Source organism: Pocillopora damicornis, chromosome 1, assembly GCF_964200805.1.
Source record: "Pocillopora damicornis chromosome 1, jaPocDami1.2, whole genome shotgun sequence".
In the NCBI taxonomy this organism is placed as follows: domain Eukaryota; kingdom Metazoa; phylum Cnidaria; class Anthozoa; order Scleractinia; family Pocilloporidae; genus Pocillopora; species Pocillopora damicornis.
Window position 1 is genome coordinate 14,950,749 of NC_142670.1, and position 16,052 is coordinate 14,966,800.

At 37.9% G+C, this 16,052-nt stretch overlaps 1 protein-coding gene across 1 annotated transcript; it reads left to right on the forward strand.

The window, feature by feature from the left end:
- Positions 1 to 549: 549 nt before the first annotated feature.
- On the forward strand, positions 550 to 13,958 carry LOC113666603 (uncharacterized). The gene is made up of 9 exons (XM_089180523.1): positions 550 to 1,686; positions 5,156 to 5,442; positions 6,159 to 6,224; positions 6,860 to 6,928; positions 7,546 to 7,628; positions 8,204 to 8,273; positions 9,897 to 9,983; positions 10,877 to 12,398; positions 12,887 to 13,958. The coding sequence occupies exons 1-8, from the start codon at positions 656 to 658 to the stop codon at positions 12,391 to 12,393; spliced, it is 3,210 nt and encodes a 1,069-aa protein (XP_089036649.1). The 5' UTR covers positions 550 to 655; the 3' UTR covers positions 12,394 to 12,398; positions 12,887 to 13,958.
- Positions 13,959 to 16,052: the final 2,094 nt, after the last annotated feature.

A 16,052-nucleotide genomic window follows, 5' to 3' on the forward strand; every position in this document is an offset into this window, starting at 1 on the left:
AAAAATGTGGAGAACTGGTCTCACAGTATGTATTTAAAGAGACATCTAATTCAAACATAGATTTGCTCGACAAGCCACCCAGGCCCGCTTCACATAACCTTCCCTTCAGTACTGCAAAAGATAATAACCTTTTTTTTTTCATCATTTAGCGGCTAACAAGGTTATGAGATTGATATTTTTAATCAAAGCTGCCGATGATTTTGCTCCCCCCACCCCCATACTGTAGGGCAGTGACACTGCATTCAGCGGGCACCCAACAACTAGCGAATGTTAACGAGAGGTTCAAGAACCGCCCGAACATCCCCCGAAATGGAAAAAAACCCCAAACAAACAAACAAACAAAAATAATTTCTTTTCTAATTATTTCAATTTCAATAATATTTTCATCAAGCATTGCAAGGTGGAATAAAAGTACATGTAACAAGACAGAACGAAGGGAGAATGGAAAAGACCACTATATTTTTCTTCCATTTTAAAGAGCGGTCGATGTCGACCTGGAACTATTCTACTTTTCGTGACTTTTCCGGAATGTGTTCGGAAAGCTGTGATCTCACGTGACTTGAAGGCGGAAGTTGGTCCGAGTATGTAAAGATCCAGCGTAAGAAGTAACTGTCTTTTTCTGCACTTTACATTTGTCTATTAAAAGAGCTTTGAGATGGAAAGAGGATCTTCGAATGCACTCAATGCGAATTCTGTGAAAGATACAGGGAAAAGTGAAGACCTCAAGAGCGGAGCATCTTGTAGCGCTGAAGTAATCGTGGATCAGTGGATTGATGTTATGTTTATCTGTAGCGAGTGGGGCTCCTCGAAAGGTGGATTATCAACGTTTAACAGGGAAATTGCTGTGAATCTAGCGAAGTATTCGAAAGAAAGAATTAAGGTTCACTGCTGTGTTTGCCAAAGCACAGAAGAAGAACGAAAAGATGCGAGCAGCAATGGTGTCCATTTAATCACAGCACGGCGCCCTCCCGGATCCAGTGATTCACTTGAATGGATTCGAATTCCTCCACCAGAGCTTCGTAATCCTAACATCGTCGTTGGCCACGGTAGGAAGTTTGGTGGTGCGGCTTATTCCATTCAGCAAATAACAGGTTGTAAGTGGATACACTTTGTTCACGTGTTTTGCGAGGATCTTGGAAAATTTAAGCTGGAATGCAATGTTACGGCTGATGCAATTGCAGATAACGAAGAGAAGAACAAACGAGAACTGGAGCTGTGCAAAGCATCTAACTTAGTCGTTGCAGTAGGCTCCCTACTACAAAGAAAATATCAAAGAAGTCTGCCAGATTTCGAAGTAGAAGTCATTACTCCGGGGATTTTCGAAAAGTTTGTCAATCCAAAAGCAAGGAAATCGAAAAAAAATGAGTCATTAGGAGAAGATGAGTTTCGCATCTTTATGTTCGGTCGTGGAAGCTTTGAGGACTTTGAACTGAAAGGATACGATATAATCGGTAAGGCTGTGGCTTCTTTGGAAAGAAAATTCGAGCTCACTTTTGTTGGTGCACCACAAGATGAACAACGGAAGATCGAAAAATGGTTCCTGGAGGAAACGAAAATAACACGGAATCAACTAACCATCAGAGGCTTTTGTAATTACGAGGAAACGAGAGAGATGTTTCGTCAAGCGGACGCAGTTGTAATGCCATCCCGCACGGAGGGCTTCGGTCTGGTTGCCCTGGAGGCCATATCCCTGGTGAAAATCTTTCAAGGATCTTTAAGGATCTTACAAGATCTTCATGAGGACCTTTGAGGATCCTCTTGAGGATCCTCATGAGGATCTTCAAAATTCTTGTTAAGATCTTCAAGGATCCTTCATTTTCTTGTCAAGATCTTCAAGGATCTTTCGTTTTCTTGCCAAGATCTTCAAGGATCTTTCATTTTCTTGCCAAGATCTTCAAGGATCTTTCATTTTCTTGCCAAGATCTTCAAGGATCTTTCATTTTCTTGCCAAGATCTTCAAGGATCTTTCATTTTCTTGCCAAGATCTTCAAGGATCTTTCATTTTCTTGCCAAGATCTTCAAGGATCTTTCATTTTCTTGCCAAGATCTTCAAGGATCTTTCATTTTCTTGCCAAGATCTTCAAGGATCTTTCATTTTCTTGCCAAGATCTTCAAGGATCTTTCATTTTCTTGCCAAGATCTTCAAGGATCTTTCATTTTCTTGCCAAGATCTTTGAGGATCTTTGACTTTCTTGACAAGATCTTTAAGGATCTTTCATTTTCCTGTCAAGATCCTTGAAGATCTTGTCTGGATCTTCAAAGATCTTTACATGAACTTTGAAGATCCTTTAAAGATCTTTGAAAATTCTTTGAGGATCTTCCAAATTCTTGTTAAGATCTTTGAGGATCTCTCATTTTCTTGCCAAGATCTTCAAGGATCTTTTTGAAAATTTTGAAGATCCTTAAAGATCTTGGAAAGAAAATAAAAGACCCTTAAAGATCTTGGCAATAAATTGAAAGATCTTTTGAAGATCTTAGCAAGAATGTTATAGAACCTTTGAAATTTTGACAAGAAAATAAGCATACTTAAATCCTCATACTAAGTTAAAAAGAAAAATTGAACCAAACATAAAAAAATGAAGATAAAACTTTTTTTTTATTGCTAAACAAGAATTACCCATCCTCTTCTAGTAGGACTACTTCTACACTATTTCTGTTCAGACTTTAGGTTAGTACTAAGATTTTCATTTTCCAAAAAATCTGGCAACAGTCCAGCTCAAAGATAAGAAGACCAAAATATATGTGTTAAACTTGTCTAGGACTAGACTATGACCAGACTCAGACTACTCTTACAGAGGGGGTAAACATGAAAAAAAGGCAAACAAGAGTACTTCAATGACTATATTTCTGAACCATATTAACCTATATACCAAAGGAAAGCTTAGGAATCACACATACTAAATATAACTAATATGTTGCCCTAAACTAATTTGTTATTTGACATCAGATCAATTTGTCCACCACATGGTGTGAAAAACCTAGGTATACTTGAGAAAAGATAACTGCACAAAGATTGCATGAAATCAAGTGTTTTTAGTGTCAAAACAAAGTACTAGGGTCGTTCTTTTGGATGAGCTGAGGAACTTTTGGAGTCGTTTATATTATGGGCACAGTGCCCGTTCAAAGTTCACCGAGATTATTAGGTGAGTTATTCCACAATATCTTACTTAAAATTCAGCTTATAGAGAAACTGTCAGCTTATCCAACTCAACTCAGTAAGAGGATATAGCCCTGAAAACTTCAGATTAATTGAACTAATACATCCTGAGGTACAAAATAAGTGTTTTCGGGAATTCATATGACAACCTCTAAAAGAGCTTTTTAAGTTGGTTACACAGAACCAAGTAAATTCACACCTTCTTCAGAAACATGTCCTTCAGTGAGCGTCGAGGAGAATCTCTCTAGATCGATAAGCCTGTATCCTTGTCCCTGTAACACATCATTTGCATCCTCACTCTCCAAGAGCTCAGAGTAAGAATCATTAGGCGAGGATGGCATCTTCATTTTCTTTCCAGAAGTACCAATGAATTCTTTTCATTCAGCCCCAGAGTCAGAGCAATCGCGAGACCTGCTTGGAGTTTGATTGACGATTTCGGTTGTTTCTGTCTCTCTTTTCGCTTGTTTCTGAACTCCAGAAAACGCCTTTCCTTTACTTTTATTTCTGTGTACATTTTCCCTTTAGTTCCGACCATTGTCGATGATATTTGCCGTAACAACGAGCTTCTTATGTTTTTATGCGACCGTTAAAAATCTCGGCGCGTATAAATTCCTATCCCATAATGCAAAACCTTATTTGTTGTCATGTAATTAGTCACAAAGTTTCCCGAAAGCCTCGAGCATGGCGTTCCTATGCGGTAACCTTCATTAGTCACTCATTGCACAATAATTTTCTGCGAAAATTCCTTGTTGTGTTTAAATTATAAAACATTGAGCCCTCAATTTACAATTTTGTTATGTTTGAAATTACTTGAGGATTTCAAAGGAACCTAATTCATAATGCAGAGATGTGGTAGAGATCTTGACAAAGTTGCCTTTGAGATCCACATCAAATTCAAAAAGGATCCTAACAAAGAGCTGTACAAAATCATGAAATGAATCTTTTAAGGATATTTGGAAGATCCTTTTCAATTCCTTGAGGATCTTGAAGGATTGTAGAACAGATCATGCAAAGATCTTGACTAGGATCCTTGTAACTCCTAATCAAATTCTTAAGGATCTTAGCAAAGATCTTAGCAGGATCCCTAAAAGGTTCTTTTGAAGGTCTTTAAAAGATCCTCATTAAATCCTTGAAGATCCTGAAGGATCCTTGAAAATATCCTGCAAAGATCTTGACTTAAGGATCCTTGTAAGATCCTGATCAAATTCCTAAGGATCCTGGCAAAGATCTTTACAGGATCCTTGAAAGGATCTTTTGTAGGTCTTTAAAAGATCCTCATTAAATCCTTGAGGATCTTGAAGGATCCTAGAAAAGATCTTGCAAAGATCTTGAGTAGGATCCTTGTAAGATCCTGATCAAATCCTTAAGGATCCTTGCAAAGATCTTAATAGGATCCTTGAAAAGATCTTTGGAAGGTCTTTAAAAGATCCTCATTAAATCCTTGAGGATCTTGAAGGATCCTAGAAAAGATCTTGCAAAGATCTTGAGTAGGATCCTTGTAAGATCCTGATCAAATCCTTAAGGATCCTTGCAAAGATCTTAATAGGATCCTTGAAAGGATCTTTGGAAGGTCTTTAAAAGATCCTCATTAAATCCTTGAGGATCTTGAAAGATCCTCAAAAAGATCCTGCAAAGATCTTGACTAGGATCCTTGCAAGATCCTGATTAAATCCTTAAGGATCCTTACAAAGATCTTGAAAGGATCCTTGAAAGGATCTTTTGAGGGTCTTTGAAAGATCCTTGCTAAATCCTTGAGGATCTTGAAGGATCCTTGAAAAGAACTTTGCGAGGATCCTTATGAGGATCTTTGTAATATCCTTTGAGGATCTTTATCAAATCCTTGAGGATCTTAACAATTGTTTTTGCTTACAAAGATCTTTGAGGATCTTTTACAGATCCTTTAAAGATCTTTTAAAGATCCTTGTCCTTAAGGATCTTTGGCAGGTCTTTGTCAATCCTTGAAGATCCTCAAAGATCCTGTGAGGTTTTTCACCAGGGATCAGCTGGTGTGCCTTTGCTGGTCTCCAGGGAATGTGGGATAGCCAAAGCCCTCCAAGCTGTGGATGGTGGGATGGCTGTGGTCATCCCCTCAGCTTCACCAGAGGAATGGGCAAACAGAATCCAAGAGCTATCACAACAATCACCAGATGAGAGATATGCCTCCACTGTGCGTCTGAGAGAGAATTATGGGAAGAGGTACCACTGGAAGGAAGAAAGTGAAAAGTTTATGAAGATGATTCTGCAGTTGGCTCCCAATCCCTCTCCTAAGGAGACTGTAATCACAGGTTTGCTTTTGTAATGATAACTGTAATGTCTAAGTCAATGTCAATTTCAAAGAATGTTTGCACTGTGAGAATTATAGCTACTGACTTCCCCAAGAAAGATTTATTCCTTTGTAATAGAAACAATTGTGTTACTTTCAAGTGCATACCTATTAGATGATCAGGAACTGTCTCCAATTCTTGTTATTGGTCACTGAAGGTTGCTACTCATTAATGCCCTTACTGTCATTTTTGAAAAATAATCAAGAGAGAGATCACTTATTTAAGACATTTTTTTGCAAGATTACTAATTGTATTTCCTCAAATAAGAGCCCATGTTCAAATAAGTGCCCCCCCCCAAATAAGCATTCACCACTTAGACTGTAATTTCCAAAAAGCACCCCCTCGAATAACTACCCCCCACTCCTCCCTCATTTTGTTAAAATAGTAGGGATACAATGAAAACCTGTTTCTATTGCCGCTTCATTTAATTGTAACTTTTTGGACTTTACCTATAGTGGAATCAGTGCAGGAGAACAGTTTCTTTTCCATTCAGTTATTTTAATCTCCACGCGATTGAAGAGTTCTGTTAGGTGTCTAATCTGTTCTTTTAAATTTCATGCCACTAAGCACCTTCCATCCAGGAAGTTGCCCCCCCCTTCCCCCCCTTGTAGGCACTTATAGGAGGAAATATGGCATCCTGAAATTAAATTGGCTTTATTTATTTCCTTTATTTCCAGGAAAGGTTCCTTGTAGTTCAAACAATAAAGAACAAACACAAAGGAAGGAGTTTTTGACAGCAAAAGGTAAATTTTGGATGATAATTGTAAAATCTATGAGCAATGAGTAATATTTGCTGGGAAGGACACAGGTCTAAAAAAATTCAAATTATTTATAAAAATTAATATTTTCATGAGTATTTTTACAGCATACACATCAATTTAACAATTTTGTGAAGAAAGTAGAATTGTGTCATCTAAAATTTTGCAAATTGTTTTGCACCATCAGTTCAAAGCTTCAACATCCCTCCCACAGGCAACACCTTGGGTAACCTCACTGCCATTTGCCCCTGGGTTGCCTAGAAGGGGGTAAGATGTTGAAGCTTTAAAATGATTGGCAGCCAATTTGTTCTGATCCTTTGGACCCTGATCCATAAGTTTGCTCACCGTAACAAAAGAGACGTAAATCCTTCATCAGTCAGTGTAACCAGATTTATTTGAAGTAAATTTTTGCGGTGAAACGAGAAAGGGTTTTCACCAGCGAGCACAACAATACAATGACAATCCCTAAATCACATGGAAAATCAATACCATGATACCTTGCTACAATGCTAAACTGTGTGGTAATGCTAGACGCGTGACACGCGTGACAGAACACAATTATATGTCGGCTAGCTAAGATGTTAGCTCATCTGATAAATATTGCTCTTCACTTTGGGTAGGCAATCTTTTACATAATGGCCTAGAAGTTGGGAAAAGAGATGGAAGGGAACAAAGTGAGTCTGCACCAGGTGGGTGAATGAACATTTTAAATTGCAGGTTATACCCTAATTTGGTTCTTTTCTTAAAAATAAGCTTGCATGCTATTGTTTGAACTGTACAAAAGATCTCTGACAGTCAGAAAGTAGAGTTGTAAAATTCTATGTAACATTGAATGTTTAATTATTGTTGAAGGTTTGTCTTGAATCAGCAGATAATTTCTGATTAACAATTGATAAGTTCAGTCTAATTTTGAGCAGAAACTTGAATTAATAATTTGCTTAGTTTGTTTAATTTTCTTCAAATACACTAAACAGCTAAGTAGAACTTATTAAAAAAATAAGAAAGAAGAGTGTGTACCAGGTGAGTAAACTTTACTTAGCATGATACATTTAGCAATATTACAGTAAGACTGCAACTGTCAGGAGCATTGTCAGGAACAAATCAGTGAATCAAGTATGCTACAGAAGAGCTCTTAAAAGAATGAAAAACTCTGGTAAATCAGCTTTACATTGCTTCAACATTAGTATTATCTGCATCTTCCAGTTGAATACTATGACCAATGAGCACCCGTGCTCTAAGATTTGAGTCTTACCTGTGTTTGGTTCACTTAATTACTGCATGATTTGTATTTTTTCATATTCATTAGATTCAGTTACTGTGATAAAATACTGTTGGAAGTATGCAGGCATAAATTACTGGGCCATATCCATAAGTGGCAAACATGCACGTGTACATGAACTAATGCCAATGAGTGTGCTTCTAATGATCTAATAACAATAATTTGTGCATTCAGGGCTGTGAGTTTTGTTTGGCTTTTGAACATATAACTGCGTGGTTTACATTAAAGTATTAAAATAAGCCATGTTAACATAAACTCTTCAGCTATGTATGTATTTCAATCAATATGAAATATAAAGGGGGAAGGGGGGTTGGGGAGACGTCCTGGATAAAACAACAATGAAGGACTATGGGGAGGGACTGAGACTCCTCAGGGGTATTAGACTTTTTCCTTTTATTTTGTGTAACATTCCTATTTTGTTGCTTTGGTTTAATCCCTTAAATATACAAAATAGATCAATGTGTAATTTCTCATAACACTGTCACATAAAGCATCTTCAGGCAAAAAGGGGGCAAGATTGATTTTAAGGGTAGTAACATTGAACCAATGTGGAAGTGAGAGAGGACAAGAAATGTTAAGACATCCATCATTTTTACTTTTTCTTGTCTTCTAAATAGTAGTCTATTTGCAGTTTTCCAAACCAGGTAGCATGCCATAATATGACATTTCTCTCCTTTCTCCACAGAAAAAAGCTCCAAATACCTCTTTAAAGGGAAAAAGAATTGATGGGAATGAACAAACAAAGTCTGTTCAAGGTGAGTAAACTTTCCAACGCATGTCATTTAACCCTTTAACACCTAAGAGTGACTGGCATCTATTTTCTCCTTACAAGATCACCCCTGATTCAAACATTAAGGTCATGAGAATAAGGGAAATGATCAACAAGAAGAAGCTCTTGATTGTGAAACAAATTCTCTTTTTCAGAACCTTAAGAAACGTGTAGAGAAAGTATGGAGAATATGCATATTGATATTAGGGTGTAAAGGGTTAATTATAACTATTAATGAATTCTAATACAAAGAATAAGGCTGGTCGGTGAATACTTATACGTAGTGATTCAGATGTCATAGAAAATGACTGAACTATGAAAGTTTTCCAAAATGCCAGGGCTTTGAAGAAATTCTTTTCTGTAGCATAACTTTCATATCCTGTCTGTAACACTTTGAGGAATTGAAAACAAACCTATTCGAGGCTTCGCTTTAGCTGTGTAGTTAACGAGCAGTTGGGACTATTTTTGATTACCAAACGTGAAATAGATCAACTTGACTGAATACCAAAGTGATGGCCAACGGCCAAAACTTGACACAATTGACAGAATTAATATCTACCAAGCTTCGACCGCGCACGTTTAGACAACAATACAGCAGATTACTATCAGTCTTGGTGAAAAATCTCTAACATAAGATCAAGACGGGTGTGTCTCGATTTGCAATTCAACTAAATAAGAAATTTTTGTCTAACAAGGTCCACATTGATAACAGTTCTACAACTTAAACGTTTACTCGGTCTTAATTTCCCCCTTAAAGTTACTAGTTGTGTTACAATTCTCCCCTCTCTACACCTTTCTTGCATAATTTTGCCTTTCTTAATTTATTTTCAAATTGTTTGATTTTAGGTGAAACTTTTGTGAGCGAGGTCAACTTATCAAACAAGAGCACTGACACCCCCCCCCCCCCCCCATCGAATAATCATCTTCCCTTTCTCTCTTACTGTCCAAAATAGATGGAAAACCTGATTCTATTTCCACTTTATTTACAAGTTTAGAAATCTTCAACTACAGTCAAATCAGAACAGTTTATAGTTTATATGATTTTAATAAGCGACCTTCCTTTTAGCCACAACTTGTGCCTAAATTCGTGCCTAGGTGCTTATTCGAGGAAATGCATGTAAAGTTATTACGTGTGGTGAAACAAAGATCTTCGTGTACCAGTAATTGCTGATTGGGATGAAGCTATATAACATATGTAGTATTTCTTTAACAGCTTCTGGTATTTCTGCTTTACTTTCAACTTAAAAGGAAATGTACGGAAATACCGGTAAAACTTTATTAATGAAAGCACTATTAGAAAACAAATGAGTTAGTTCTCAAACATAGAACAATGGTGATCAAAGAAGAGCTATTTACATGTATTCACGTTTGCTTACATGTCATCCAGCACAAATGGATCAAACATATCAATAACAATTTTCCATGTATCCCTTTTCTACAAAATTCTCGTCGCTCTAATGACTTTTTCAATGAAGCTAAAAGGAGGAAAAAGATTCTCTTGCTTATACTTATAGTTAGCACTAATATAGTAAATGTGTTAAAAATTTGAGCCTTGCCTGTGTTTGGTTGATTTAATATGTGCATAATTTATATTTTTTATATTCATCAGATTCAGGCACAGTTCGGTGTGGTTCAACAGAAGAAGAATTGAACAATGAAAAGGAAGTCTGTGCAGCAACATGTACGGCTGTAGAAGGTATGTACCATATGCCTTTTAGCAATTTATGTATTTCAACCAATTTTGGAATTGGGAAATGTGAGGGGATGGGTGGGGGGGGGGGAGGCGGGAGATGAATGAAGATTAATACAGAGCAGGAAATTACGGAAAAGAAGGGAATATGGTAGTACTGCTATCAGACTTTGTTCTCATATTGTGTAACAGTTGTTTTCCTTTTGTTTGAGTTCATTCCTTTCATACCCAATGTTGACCAACGTGTAATTTCGCACAACATCTTAATTTAGAGCCTCTTCTAGCAAGAAGGGGCACAAAGTTGTTTTTTAGACAGAAAATTGGGTAAGTTGTAAAGCACAACGAAGCCTGCTACGATATGATTTTTTTATAACTGTCAATAGACTTCAATACCAAGAACATAGCTGCTCGGCAAATGCCGAAAATTAGTGATTTAAAAGTCATGGAACATAATTTTCATATCCTGTCTGTAACGCTTACGTCAACTGAAATTCAATCAAATCAAGACTTTGCTTAAGGCGTTTTGTTAATTAGCTGTTGGGACTTTTGTTGATACAATGTGTTACACTTGTTTTGATTACTCGTATCGAGATAAGCAACCATTTTCCGGTAGAAGTTTGAAATGATGAAATCTCCTCGCGCGAGGTGATTTTAGCGAGATGTGACGCAATCCTTGACCAATCAAAGTGGATGCATCTCAATAGTCACCAGAGCAATTATACCTATCAGTCATTATTATTATTACCATAATTACTATTACTATAATTGTTTTTTTACAAATTTTTTTGTTACCCAAGTTTCCTCCTAACGGGGCTAGTTCGAAAATAAATCTCATGTTTCTACATCCTCCTTGGAGTTTGATGCCAATCTTAATTTCCTTTCACATTATACGATTTTAGGCGACACTTCTGTGAGCGAGAACAACAAGGAATTGAATCAGTTACACTCTGTTGAACAAGAAGGTGACGTCACTGAGATGAAATCGACGCTTCCTCGTGGGTTTTCTGTTGACTCCAGGAACACAACAGGCAGAACGCCGCTAATGAATGCTGCTTTGAATGGCAATGTTCAAGCGGTGAAGAGTATGATTAAAAGGGGAGCAGATCCTTCCCTTACGGACAACAAAGGATGGAACACGTTACATCATGCCGGACAGGGCGGAGACACTGATATTATATCTCTAATCCATACTCACCTGCCCAACATTGAGTCAAAAACAGGCGAGGGTTACACGCCACTAATGGTGGCGGCTTTTACTGGCAAATTACATGCAGTGAAATGGCTTCTTGAGAAGGGAGCAGCTATAGCCGGTGAAGACAAAAGGGGTTGGAACATGTTACATTTTGCCGCAGAGGGCGGAGACACTGATATTATATCTCTAATCCATACTCACCTGCCCAACATTGAGTCTAAAACAGGCGAGGGTCTAACGCCACTAATGGTGGCGGCTGCCACTGGCAAATTACATGCAGTGAAATGGTTTCTTGAGAAGGGAGCAACTGTAGCCTGTGAAGACAAAAGAGGTTGGAACACGTTACATTCTGCCGCACAGGGCGGAGACACTGATATTATATCTCTAATCCATACTCACCTGCCCAACATTGAGTCAAAAACAGGCGAGGGTCTAACGCCACTTATGGTGGCGGCTTTCACTGGCAAATTACATGCAGTGAAATGGTTTCTTGAGAAGGGAGCAACTGTAGCCTGTGAAGACAAAAGAGGTTGGAACACGTTACATTCTGCCGCACAGGGCGGAGACACTGATATTATATCTCTAATCCATACTCACCTGCCCAACATTGAGTCAAAAACAGGCGAGGGTTACACGCCACTTATGGTGGCGGCTTTCACTGGCAAATTACATGCAGTGAAATGGTTTCTTGAGAAGGGAGCAACTGTAGCCTGTGAAGGCAAAAGAGGTCGGAATATGTTACATCTTGCCGCACAGGGCGGAGACACTGATATTATATCTCTAATCCATACTCACCTGCCCAACATTGAGTCAAAAACAGGCGAGGGTTACACGCCACTTATGGTGGCGGCTTCCAATGGCAAATTACATGCAGTGAAATGGTTTCTTGAGAAGGGAGAAGCTATAGCCTGTGAAGACAAAAGGGGTTGGAGCCCGTTACATCATGCCGCAAAGGGCGGTGACCCTGATTCCATTGATCTTATCCTTACCCACCTGCCGGACGTTGACTCAAAAACAGCTGATGGTGAAACACCTCTTATCATCGCTGTTTTTTGTGGTAAGCTGCAGGGTGTAAAGTATCTTCTTGAGAGGGGAGCCAATCCTTTGGCTAAAGATAACAAAGGACAGGATTCTCTCTATCATGCCTCATCATGTGACTCAGATTGTTTGGACTTGCTATTGAATCACGTGCCTAGAAGTGAGTCAACAACGGGCAATGATTAACTCAGGTTGGTGAAGTAAGCTTTACAGCTTATTTTATGTTTGCTTAACTCTTCAATGTAAAAATGTAACCTACTGGTTTGTTTGTTCCGTCAACTTCGAAGCTGTTTTGGAGGAGGTTTTTAACAGGCTGTGTGTTATTTGATATTTTACCAACTAGACGTACGTACAATCTGTACAACTTGTGAGCTGTTCAACATTTTAGGTACGGAATAGCTTCTGTCGTTAAAGTTGCACTTGAGCCTGGGCTTTCTGTGGCATGTTGGCTGAGTGTAATGATTTAGTTCCATTAAGCTAGTTGATTTCAACACTGTGTGCATACAGGCATTATTCTCAGAATTTGCTTATCCAGCTTGTGAAGGCTTTCATGAATTTTCATTTGGCATGAGACGATATGTACCAAGATATACATTTTCTTAGTGCAGCGTGTTCTTGTTCAATTGTCGGAGGAATCTTCATTTCTCTTCCTAAAATACTCTTTGGTTTTTTCTCTTAGGTTACAATTTGCGTGGTGTTGTCAATATTTGAGGTTCTCTTGTGGTTTGTACTATACTGGAAAAGCTGTTAGTGTATGTCTACAATATTACCGGTGATTTTATTTTTATCCAGTTAAAGGTTTTTAAAATTGATATAATGTTATGTATATTTCACAAGTACGAGGGTGTTTTTTACTCGGACGTATTAATTTCTAAGACAGAAGTGTAGGTTTCTGCAACGTTAACGGCCTCTTTATTTTCCTATTTAAGACGTTTCAAAATTAATGTGATTTTGTATATTTTTCACAAGTAAATAGGTTGTTTTTTACCACATAACTTTTTATCATTATAGAACATATAGATGTAATATAACGGCTGTGTAGTTTGATGCAAAAGTTGGAAATATGAATGTAAATTGCATTTCGCTGAATAAGTGTGTCTTAGCTAAAAATGTCTTCCGATAACATTTGTATCAAGCTAAAATCGAGGTTGGAATGTTTTGTAAAATTTGAAAAAGAGAAGTATGAATTCAGAAGCTTAGCCAGTGTATTTTGCATAGCAGATCTATTTTTTAAATACTATTTTTCATAACAGCACATGGCTTTTACTTTTAACGCGATCGATGTTAAGAATATCTCATTTTTCAAAGAAACCTGTTAATAGAATACATGAAGAAATTTCTGCATTCTGATTGGTTGCAATACAGTTTTCATGAAACACCAATGCAGAAGAGAGCTAGTACAGTGCAGAACATTGTTAATTCAGTAAAAAAACCGTAACGAACTGTATAATAGCTTAAAAAAGAGAGATATGTCGAAAATTTTCTCCTTTGACGTAACACGTTGATTTGACCCAACACACAATGATGTTTGCAGGGTTTGAATGAATCTTTTTGTACGTGTTTTACCTTTTGTTTGTTTCTGCATTATCAGTGAAGCTATGTCGAAAATTAGTTCATTTTAAAATGAATAAGAAGTGACATGACTTTTCTTAGGCAAACTGAAATGAGTAAGCACTCGTAATTTTTAAAAAGACAACGAATTTCACACGCCCTACAGGCACGTGCAATTAAGATGGTTTAAAAAATAAAAACTGGGGTATTTATACCAAATGTCACTCGAAGTAGTGCGATTACCTGTACCAATAAAGAAATGATAACATCACTGAGAGGCTCTGATTACAACAAATTTTTAGGTAACCTTTGTAAGCGACGTTATAACTGTAGTCAATAAAATTTTATATCACCGAACGAAAGAAAGTCTTGTTTGTCAAAGGGAATGACTTTGATATTTCTAACATCTGGGAAAGTAGTGAAAAAAATCCTTGTTTGGATAAATAGGGAGAAAGGGGAAGGTTAAAGGGAGCAGTACATGTATATATCGTCTATGAGGAAGGAGGCCTTTTCTTTTCCGGGGGGGGGGATTTTTGGTTTTTTTAGGGGGAAGGGAGTTTGGACCAGTTGTCACTAATAGAGCATCTGGAGGGGGGAGCCATACAGAGCCATAGAAGGGTGGCGGGGGGAACAAAATGTTCCCACCCTACTCACCCCCCACCCCCAGATGATAAATAATAAGCGGCCCCAAACAAACTAGCCAAAACAAAAAACATTCGAGAGATTGAAGAACTGCGTTTAGGAAGTTGTGACTCTTGCCAGTCCTCTCCCCACGTTCGCATTAAGTGAGCCTTTGAGGATTGTGTCAGCGTCAGTTTTGGCATAATTTAGCAAACCGCTGAAGTATACAAGATAGTTGTTGTTTTTGTATGCTAGTTTAATAAACTTGACTTTGCATATCTAACTAGGCTACTCAAAAACTAGGTAATTTAGTTTATCAACTGAGTTGATAACGTAAATTGGTCACCGCAAAGAGTTTAGCCGCTGAAGTTTTGAGCGTTAGAGCGATTAACGAAGGGCTAATGCTCGAAACGTCAGCTTTTAAAATTTTCACGGGGGCCAATTAACTTTATCAACTCAGTTGATAATAGTAAACTACCCTATTATACTCTTCCACCGACGCAGCACCACTGTTTCTCTAGAAACTTGCCCCCTTTACTCAAAATCTATGCAGGCAAGGGAAAGGTGCATGTGACACAGCAGCAATTAATCTAGAAAGTATGGGTCACATGATGAGGCGGGATGTAAAGAATCCTGTCTGTTGTTGTCTTTAGCCAAAAGATTTGTACCTTCGAAGGTTATACTTTACACCCCACAGTTTGCCACGACAAACAACAATGATTAGAGATGCATCACCACAGGCGGTTTTTATCTATGCAGCACATCCCATCGTTGTCTACACAGGTTGCAGTTGTCCTCCTCTCACAAACCATTTCACTGCATGTCCCTTACCAGTCCGTTACCAGTCATTGCATGTCCCTTACCACTCCCTTACCACTAAAACCAGCTACCATAAGAGGCAAGGGACCCTGCTCTGTGTTCCTTGGGTCAATGTCTGGCACGTCAAGAAGGATAAGATTATTGATGTCAGTGTCAGTACTCTGTGCGGAAAAACAGAACACATTCTTATATCCTGTTGTTTTCACTGGTTGCAGTTACTTCCTTCTGAAGAAACCACTACAAGGCCTGTCAATTACAATTCACAAAAGGAATCATAAATAGGGAGAGATTCTCAGCACACCTTGACTCAATGTTTGGCACGTGGGTTAATATCAGAGCAATAATTTAAGGGTTACCACCCAGTGCAGCAAGTTGTAATGAATTCCATCCTCCTTTGTTCATCAGACTCAGATCTGCTCCTCTCGTCATTAAAACCTGAACCTTGAACCTTGCCACTCACAGAAACATTCATTAGCAGCCTTCTACCTTTTGCATCTTGGGAGTCAACAGAAAAAAAAAGTCATATTATTTGAACAGAAATTTGAAAATAAATTTTAAAAGAAAGGCAACCAATAATAATAATAATAATAATAATAATAATAATAACGGAAATATCTTCACAGTGGAAATGAAAGCATTTCAAAATATCACTCAATACTTTTCCAGGTAGGTACTCAGTTGCTCAGAAACTGACATTGATCCACAGAAACAAGGGGAGCACCATTTTTATGTATTAAAGAGGATGGACGATGAAAAGTTATGCACTTCTGAGGGGAGTGGGTCATCTGTGAAACATGCTTTAATCTGATGGTACAGGAAATGTATTATAGATAGTACAATTTTTATGAATTTGT

What these genes read in the sequence shown, in the direction of transcription:
- LOC113666603 (XM_089180523.1), top strand. Translation starts at nt 656, where the DNA reads ATGGAAAGAGGATCTTCGAATGCACTCAATGCGAATTCTGTGAAAGAT. An exon ending in ACAAAGTGAGTCTGCACCAG is followed by an intron (nt 6,929 to 7,545) that starts GTGGGTGAATGA and finishes CATATTCATTAG; the next exon opens with ATTCAGTTACTGTGATAAAA. An exon ending in TAAGTGGCAAACATGCACGT is followed by an intron (nt 7,629 to 8,203) that starts GTACATGAACTA and finishes CTTTCTCCACAG; the next exon opens with AAAAAAGCTCCAAATACCTC.